Source organism: Marmota marmota, unplaced genomic scaffold (assembly GCF_001458135.2).
Source record: "Marmota marmota marmota unplaced genomic scaffold, marMar, whole genome shotgun sequence".
NCBI lineage: Eukaryota > Metazoa > Chordata > Mammalia > Rodentia > Sciuridae > Marmota > Marmota marmota.
In genome coordinates this window covers 33,343,793-33,353,457 of record NW_026000240.1, presented here as the reverse complement: position 1 = coordinate 33,353,457, position 9,665 = coordinate 33,343,793, and the positions used below count along the sequence as shown (strand labels likewise).

Here is a 9,665-nt window from a genome sequence, read left to right as displayed (position 1 = left end):
GTTGGCACAAAGAGACTCCAACAATAAAGAGCTAGAAGACACTGAGTAGGTCCTGGGACCGGGTACCTTCCAGTCCCTTCACCCACATAGGTCTACCCAGAGCTGCAGCAGGAAGGCCTGATGGTGCTATCACGCTTCACCCACTAGGAGACAGACAAAAAGAGACTGGAGGGCTTGCCCAGGTGCATTCAGGTGGCTGGCACTGCCGCTGGGTGGAGCAAACTGTCAGGACTTAGTTGCCTGCAGTAGCCACCTGTGCTATAGTTCAGTAGTGCTATCCAGGGCGTGTGTGTTGAAGAACACCTCCCATAGCTGCTTGAAGATGGTGGAAAGTCACTGGTTCTGACATAGATACTGTAAAGAATCACTGGAGGTGACCTGAATCTTAAGTCATCAATTAAGAATACAGGAAACATTCTTGTCATGTGTTTTTATGGAGTCATTGCCTGTTTTGTTAAATTGTATACATTTCAACAGTTTCCTAATGAAAAGGGATTTTATGAGGCTGTGTGGGAACTAAAGGGAACCTGAGTGTGCCCCCAGCATGGCCCTCAGTTGCACTTTCATGGCCACAACATCGTGAAGACAAAAATCGTGATCCGACCTCATTTCAAACCTCATGGGAAGGTGAGGGAGACACAACGGGTTATCCAGGAGGGGCAGAAACCACCAGCTCTCCTTCCACGTGGGAAGAAGATAGGCAGTGTCTTGACATGAGGGGGCCACATCATGGCTGGGAATTGTAGTCGGAAGTGGCAGTGGGGACAACCAGAGACAGCTGCTTTACTGCAATCTGGAGAATTTACTGATACTTTAAAACAGGACCAATGCCAGAGGAGCCCACAGTGCACAGGGGATCCTTTTCATGCACAGTAGCTTCATCTTGGAAGACTCCTCTGCCTCAATTAGTTTCAGACACAGGATGGAAGGTCTTGTGTTAAGGAGCATAGGTTGGAAAGTTAAGCCACCAAAGAGCCACAAAAGAAATGGAAAGAGATGACAGTAGCAGGAGGGATGTAGTAGAGATTGGCTGAGAGACTGCTTCCCCATCCCCACCTGCCTGCCCTCCATACTCACTTAAAAGAAGGAATTTCCCACACCTATAATACCAGCAACTTGGGAGGCTGAGGCAGGATCACAAGTTTGAGGCCAGACTCAGTATCTTAGCAAGACACTAGGCAACTTAGTAAGACCCTGTCTCAAAATTTTAAAAAACAAATAAATAAAAAAGCTGGGGAATGTGGCTCCCCTGGGTTCTATTCCCAGTACAAAAATAAATAAATAAATAGCAAGACCTCCCCCCAACCCCTACCAAGAAAGGGCACCATAGCAGAATTGTAGAGGACATAGGGAACCAGCCTGAGTCAGTGTAATGGTGAGGCCCATGTGTCTTCCCGTGACAACATGAGACCAAGATAGGAGGGGACTAGACCAGAGGTCCTCCTTGGGTCAGGAAAGGCTCACAGGCCCTGAGAACTCTGGTCCATAATTGACAGGAGGAAGAAAGGCAGATGTATCTTTCTCATCCAATACCAGTGAGTCTGGAGAAGAAATCTGTCTCTGGGTCATAGTAGTCCTTGTGACATCATGATCCTCTCCTATTTTGACACCTGTCCTGCCCCTGCTGGGGTTAGAGGAGCAGCAACTAGAAGGGGATGATCACCTAAGCCTCTGATTTTCCACCATGGGCAGTAAGAGCAGCGTAAGACTCCATCACACTCACTTTTGCCAGGGTGGAAAAATGTCCCATGTCAGAGGGAAGCCTTTCAAGAGTCCATGGGACTCAGACAAAGCACGAGGGGATGGGGCTGTGGGAACTTTGCACAGAGGTTGTCCTCACCCATACCCCCATTCTGATTGCAGAAACCTGAGTCGGAGAACACTTCAGAGAACAGCGAAACAGAAAGTCAGACCAAAGCAAAAGGAAAGGTAAGTGAGACAATCAGAAAACCATTGACTCTCTGATCCGAGGATCCCTGGCGTGGAGGAGCCATCTCTGCCCCCACAGGGTTGGCTCAGCATTGCTCTCCTGTCCCCTAAATCCCCTCACTATCCTGGGTGAACTGTGCAGGTGGCACAGTGCGATGAGAAGTGGTAAGGTAGGTGAAGGACAGGGAGTGACCGAGAGGCAGGAGTGGACATCCGCAGAAGTGAGGTAAGGGAAGACCCCAGAGGGCTGTGGCACCACAGGAGGCTGTAGGAGGCAGCATGACAGGCTGAGTTAGAACTGAGATGCAGCCCATAAATGCAGAGGTTCTTCCTTGTGAGGATCCCTTGGGTCTTCACGCCTGCAGAGGGACTTCTGGATCAGAAAGTATTTGCCCTGGCTCCATGAACCTGTGAGTCCACAGGGCAAGTATAGTATCATTTCTTAGGCAAGGACACTACAACTGAGAAGGTGAGCATATGTGTCCATAGCTATAGACAAGACAGAAGTGGGGGCAAAACCCCACCCAGCTCTCCTGGGTTCTCAGAACCGTCAGGAAAAGAACTGCATGTTAGCAGAAATGCCCGTGTTTGATGGTGACAAATTCCTGGATACCCTTTGCTTTGCTTGGTTAGTTACTTCTTGCAGAACATGATGGGAAAAATGGTCCAGGCTCCCCCTTCCCTTCTCCTCCTCAGAATCAGCCTCCCAAGGTGTTGAATGTAAGGCTCTCTGCTGTCCCCTCCCCCACGCATGGCACCCTTCTTGATGACTTCAACCCTGACTGGATGATGTTCCCAAACTACTTGCCTCTCAATTCCAGTGACTTTTACTTTCTCCTACTCACACCCACCCCTGGGATAACACCTTAGACCATTGCTTCCTGAGTGACTATTTTTAAAAATTCTAATACACCACAAACCATTTCCTTTACAAAATAATTTTTTAAAAAGTTTTGAGAAATATTTACACGGAAAACCCATACAGAATATGAACTTTGTTTTTAATCATGAGGTGGAACAACAATATTACTACTATTTCAATTTGCTGTAAAAGTTTCTACATGCTTCTTCTCAGTCTCACAGACGCAGAGCTAGAGAGACTGTCGACTAGGAAACAGCAATGGGTAAAGACAAAGGCACTTCCCATACATCATTACAAGGCCTTTCCTGCCAATCACCAGGCAAAGGCAGAAGAACGTGACAAATCCTTTACAATATGGCCATTCTAGTCTAGCCAAACACCACAGGAAAAGCTGATCACAGTTTTTATTTTTAAAATTTCTGCTTGAATAAACTGAGATTTAATTTTTTTTTTAAATCACTGGGCCATGATCCAAAGTAAGAAAGAAATCCTGAGCTGCAAGCCTGGCATTTGGGGTTGCATCATCCAACAGACGCTTCCTGCACCTTCTCTGTCCTAGGTGTCCCTCCCAACACTTCCCCTGTCCTCCACCTTAACGACCATCATCCCACTACTACACACTGACACTCCGAGCCTGAAGGCCTCTGCCATTCCCCACACTCCCCCTACAGCCCCACACCAGCCTTGCACATTCTCACCTGCACATTCCATATGCACTCCTCAGTGACCCCTGGGGCAGTTGCTCTGAGGAGACCAGGGCTTCAAGTTGACCCCTATGTCCTTGTGCTCAAAATGACCTTGCTGCACCAGATGGGGCTTCAGGGGCCAGCAGTAGGCAGAGATGGAACCCTGCTTCTACACTGGCCTCCATGACCCACCTCCTGAGTGTGACCTTGGGGCCATCAAGGGCAGAGAAAGGCACAGAACAAAGATATATGAGACTGGGATGGGGCCTTGGGGTTTTTGGCCTCCATGTATCCTGATCTCCCAGGAGGCTGAAAACTGGGTGCCCTGGAGATAGGCCAAACATAGGGTATTTAGCCACAGTGAAGGAGTAGAGCTTGATGCCCCCAATTCCTCTGTTCTCATCAAAGAAAATAACTGTTTAATTTTTTTTTTTTGTACTGGGGATTGAACCCAGGGGCACTTAACCACTGAGCCACATCCCCAGCACTTCTTGTTTTTTATTTTGAGACAGGGTCTCACTAAGTTGTTTAGGGCCTCACTAAGTTGTTGAGACTGGCCTTGAACTTGTGATCTTCCTGCCTCAGCCTCTAGAGTTGCTGGGATTATAGTGTGCACCTTCATGTCCACTTCATTGCTCAATTTTTATTGTGTATTTCTTCCTAATCTTCATCCTCCTCTTTTTTCATAATGACTTGATATCATATGCATATAAATATAGAAAGGGATTAAAAAGGTTCATCTCTAGCAATTAGAGAAATGCAAGTTAAAACTATACTAATATTTTATCTTACTCCAGTCAGAATGATAACTGTCAAAAATGCAAACAAACACAGTATATATGGACATAGGATGTGTGTTGCAATATGATTTGTAGGTTACTGAATATAATCTGTAAACACTGTGAAAGCCTCTGAAAATAGAAAGAGTTAATAAATTATAAGACTTTCTGTTTATAAAAAACTATGAGTACCAATAAATGTTGGTGAGGATGTGGGAAAAGGGGTACATGCATACATTGCTAGTGGGACTGCAAATTGCTACAACCACTCTGGAAAGCAGTATGGAGAGTCCTTAAAAAAAACTAGGAATGGAACCACCATTTGACCCAGCTATTCTACTCCTCAGTATACATACAAAAGATTTTAAATCAGCATACTACAGTGACATTGCCACATCAATGTTTATAGCAGCACAATTCACAAGAACTAAGCTATGAAACCAACCTAGGTGCCATTCAACAGATAGATTAAGGAAAATGTGGTATATACACACAATGGCATATTACTCAGCCATTAAGAAGAATGACTTTATGGCATTTGCCATAAATGGATGGATCTGGAGTCTATCATGCTAAGTGAAATAAGCCAATCCCCCAAAAAACAAAGGTTAAATGTTATCTCTGATAAGTGGATGCTAACACACAATGGGGGTTGGGGAGAGAATAGAAGTTTAGTGGAGTAAAGGGAAGGGGGAGGGAGGATAGGAAAAGGAAAGACAATGGAATGAATCTGACATAATTTCCCTATGTACAGATATGAATACACCACAGTGAATCCTACCATCATGGACATCCACAAGACCGGGGTCCTAATTAGAATAAAGATATATTTCATGCTTGTATAAATATATCAAAAATGGATCCTAAAATGTCATGTATAACTAAAAAATTTCAATAAAAATGCTTTTCTTGATGAATTGTTGAAATTCCATATTTCTACATGAACACCACCAAAAAGAAATTCAGTTATACTTCTCTGTTTATTTGTGCTATCTACAGGCAATTTATCTTATTTTTAGATTAGTTTTACCTGTGTCAGCACTTTATACACCTAACATCACCTGGAAGTTACTCTTTTATTCTTTTTTTTAAAAATTTGTTCTTTTTAGATATGTATGGCAATAGAATGTATTTTGACATATTATACATATGGAATATAACTTATTCTAATTAATATCCCATTCTTCTAAAAATCCTATTCATTTCTCTTTGTTTGATCCAATGAACGTCTATTATTTTCTCCCAAAGGTACTCTTTTAAGTGAGATGTCTTTCATTCAGCACAAAACTTTTCAGATTCATCGATATTAATCTGTGTTAGTGTGTTCATTTTTATTGCTAGGTATTATTTGATTAGATGAATACTAATTCTTTATCCAGTTATTTGGGTTATTTTACATTTTATTTTGTCAAAATAAAGCTGCTATCAACATTCATGCACACACATTTTGTAGACAGTGTTTTCATCTTTCATCTGTGAGTACCTCAGAGTGGAACTGCAGAAGCGATGGTGGATATGTGTTCAACTTTTTTAGAAGCTGTCAAATCATTTTCCACAGTGGTTCTGCTGTTCCACACCTTCCCACCATAAAGAAAGGAGAGTTGCTCCTGCTGTGTCCCTGCTGTAATTCATTGCTCTCAGTGTTTCTTACTCAAGCCATTCTCTAGGTGGTGTCATTTCAGTTCCCTCATGACTGATGATGTTGGCCATCTTTTCATGTGATTCAGGGCCATTCATAAGTCTTTTGCAAAGCTTCTGTTTCATAATTTTGCCACAAGTTTATTCTCTCTCATTGTCACTTGGTTCCATTGTTTGAATTAAAAGACATGTCATTGAAATCCCTATTGAAGTGCTAGTATTTGAATATTGAATATCCCTGAAGGTTCATGTGTTAAAGTCTTGGCTCCAGGATGGTGGTATTGAGAGGTGCTGTGGACCTTTAGGTGGTGGGCTTATGGGAGGCCCATAGATCATTGGGAGGTCTGCGCTCCATGGAATTCTGATTCCATAGTCTTCCTCTTTTGGATCATGAGGTGAATGATCTGTTCTGCCACATGCACCAGCCCTGATATGCCACCCTTACCAGAGCCCCAAGGACTGCAGTCACCTGATTATGGATTTAAACCTCCAGGAACATGAGCTAAGGTAAATCCTCTTTATTGGTTGGTTGTCCTTGGATTTCATTATGGTAATGAAAATCTAACAGAACAGACGTTTACATTCTGTCAATTTTGCATCACAAATTTCCTTATGCCAGTATTCCTCCCTACCCCACTCTTCCTGCAAGTCTTGGGATGAAAATGGTATGGACTTGAAAGAGATGGAAATATCTGTCCCACAGCCATGTCTAATTTAGGGGATTACACATGTGAGGGATTTGAACCATCTATCTGCAAGGGACGAACTTTTGGAAAGACAAAAGTCCACCTAAAGTCACACATAGGAGAAGGTGGATTTCCACAGTTAATAAGAACATAAGCCTTAGGTCAAGGGACATTGGGCAAGTGAGGAGTTTGTGTGTATGTTAGAATTGGTACCGTATTATACACAGAAAGCTTATCCCCATCTCTCCCCTTCCATTCCAATTACAGAAAAATAAGAAGGATAAAAAAGGAAAAGGTGATAAGTCTGATGATGAAAGCAAATCAAAAGATAAAAAAACGGTAAGGCACAGGCACCTCCACTCCAACCAGAGGTAGGTGGTAAAGATGACAAGGGTGGGGATGACCTCTGACCTGCCACACCTCTGCCCACGTCACCCAGAGGGAGGGAATGGGTACCAGAGAAAGCTTAGCCCCATCTCTTCCCTTCAACTCCAATTGCAGAAAAACAAAAAGAATAAAAAAGGCAAAGGTGATGAAAGCAAATCGGAAGACCCAATACCGGTAAGGCATAGGCACCTCCACTCCATCCAGGGAGGTGGTGAGGGTGACGGGGGTGGGGATGACCTCTGACCTGCCACACCTCTGCCCATGTCACCCAGAGGGAGGGAATGGGTACCATACAGAAAGCTTATCCCCATCTCTTCCCTTCCACTGCAATTACAGAAAGACAAGGAGGATAAAGAAGACAAAGGTGATGAGGATGGAGTCGAAAGCCAACCAGAAGACATAAAAGAGGTAAGGCACAGGCACCTCCACTCCCACCAGAGAGCCTGGGGAGGATGACAGGGCTGGGGATGACCTCTGACCTGCCACACCTCTGCCCACATCACCCAGAGGAGGGAGGGAATGGGTACCATACTGGACACAGAAAGCTTATCCCCATCTCTTCCCTTCCACTGCAATTACAGAAAGACACGAAGGATAAAGAAGACAAAGGTGATGAGTCTGATGATGAAAGCCAATCGGAAGACATAAAAGCGGTAAGGCACAGGCACCTCCACTCCAACCAGGAAGGTGGTGGTGAGGATGACAGGGGTGGGGATGACCTCTGAGCTGCCACACTTCTGCCCATGTCACCCAGAAGGGAGGGAATGGGTACCATAGAAAGCTTAGCCCCATCTCTTCCCTTCAACTCCAATTACAGAAAAAGAAAAAGAAGAAGAAGAAACGCAAAGGTGATGAGGATGGAGACGAAAGCCAACAGGTAAGGCATAGGCATCTCCACTCTAACCAGGGAGGTGGTAAAGATGACAGGGGTGGGGATGACCTCTGACCTGCCACAACTCTGCCCATGTTACAAAGGTATATTGGTCTCCTCTGTGGCTCATAACATGAGTGATTGTGAAATATATCCATCTGGATTTCATTTGAGAGTGAAAGGTGGGGTATTAACTATTAATCAAAACAATGATCAGAAACCAAGAGTGCTCCGGGCCTACCAGAACAAATGATTGCCCTCTACAAAGCTAGAATGAATCGGGATTGAGTCGTTCTTGGGCTGTCTTCTCCAGTTGCCTTAGCAACCTCACAAGGGCAAGTGACTAAGACAAGCAGTCTTAGCTATAGGAAGGAGAAACCCCAGAGTGAGAACCAGACCATGCAAACTTGGAGAGTGGGGCGGTGAAGGCTGAGTTTGGGGAATGCATAACCAAGCAAAAGGAACCCCAAGACCAGAACTGTGTGGGTGAGTGTAAAAGCACGTGTGTGTGTGTGTGTGTGTGTGTGTGTGTGTGTTGGTGTGTTAACTGAGAACCCAGGTTTAGGAACCAAAAGAAGTGAAAGTGAGAAATAGGCAAGAGAGACCCCAAATTGTATGGAGGAGGGAAACTTTTAATGCGAGGACCTAGCAGAGAGGGAGGAGCACGTTGTACATTGGAGTCAGGAAAGAGAGGGCGGGACAAGCAACGGAAGACATTTCCCCAGAAGGTGGGAGGGTGTGAAGGCGAGACAATGGGTCCCCAGTAGATGGTGTCAGGCTCAAGTGGATCATATGGATTTACAGGATTACCTCAGCCAACCAGGTCCATGGCAAACCAGTTGATGTTTCAAGAGCAGGTGAACCATATTATATAGATGGGGGTACCTTTTGAGCCTCAGATGTGGAGATGAAGTGTGTATGTATATTAACTGACATAGCAGAAGGAGGCAGTCAGAGGCAGGGACACTTGCTTGGTGACTCCTGTGTCCAGGTGGGACTATGTCCAGTGCTCATGAACTTCAGAGAAAGGGATGATGGTTGAGAGAGGATAAGGGGCCCTTTCCTGGCACACCCTGTAGTTGAGATTGGCAGAGAATATGTCCTGAGTATCATTTCTTTTCCTTGAAACTTTTCCTTGAAAATATAGCCTCCTTCTGACTCTGAGCTCAAAGCCACAAAGATCCAGGCCTGGTGGCGGGGCACGCTGGTGCGCCGTGCGTTGTTACATGCTGCTCTGAGAGTTTGGATCATTCAGTGCTGGTGGAGGAAGATAATGAAGAATCTGCAGGAAGAGAAGCAAAAGGCAGCATTGCTGTTGTACATACAGAAAATAAGGGCCATTGTGAAGCTGCAGTCCTATATACGAATGTGGCTTGTTCGACAGCAATACTGTCGATTACGCACTGCTGTTCGCATTACCCAGGATTATTGGCGTAATCATGCTCACCCGGCCCCTGGATTTTTCCAGGGCAGCTATGAGCTCAGAGAAAATCAGCTAAAACTTCATCTTGACATTTCTATGGGATCACACATTTGTCGGATCACAGATTGCATCCCCTTCCCAATAAAGAACTGACCAGGTCTGCTCCAAATATGTGTCACTAGATCTTTGTTAGACAAGCTCCTGGAGGTGTGCATCTCAGCAAAGGGCCAGGAAAATGATGGAAGGTACAAAGCATCTTACATGATTACTTGGGGGAATCAGCAGGGTGTGTCTGGAGTGCTGGAGTCATAAGGGGGTGAGAGCCCATGATGGAGAAGCAGGGCCTGAGATCCATCAGCAAGGTCTGCCATAGGTGGGAGGGTTGGGGTTGCAGGATGGCCAAG

General features: G+C 44.9%; 1 protein-coding gene across 1 annotated transcript; it reads left to right on the top strand.

Moving 5' to 3' along the window:
* The first annotated feature begins 1,684 nt into the window (after positions 1–1,684).
* On the top strand, positions 1,685–9,414 carry LOC107143172 (IQ domain-containing protein F1-like). The gene is made up of 8 exons (XM_015486771.1): positions 1,685–1,702; positions 1,864–1,929; positions 6,848–6,919; positions 7,082–7,141; positions 7,304–7,375; positions 7,549–7,620; positions 7,785–7,844; positions 8,986–9,414. The coding sequence occupies exons 1-8, from the start codon at positions 1,685–1,687 to the stop codon at positions 9,412–9,414; spliced, it is 849 nt and encodes a 282-aa protein (XP_015342257.1).
* Positions 9,415–9,665: the final 251 nt, after the last annotated feature.

What these genes read in the sequence shown, in the direction of transcription:
- LOC107143172 (XM_015486771.1), top strand. An exon ending in AATCGGAAGACCCAATACCG is followed by an intron (nt 7,142 to 7,303) that starts GTAAGGCATAGG and finishes CTGCAATTACAG; the next exon opens with AAAGACAAGGAGGATAAAGA. An exon ending in ATGGAGACGAAAGCCAACAG is followed by an intron (nt 7,845 to 8,985) that starts GTAAGGCATAGG and finishes TTGAAAATATAG; the next exon opens with CCTCCTTCTGACTCTGAGCT.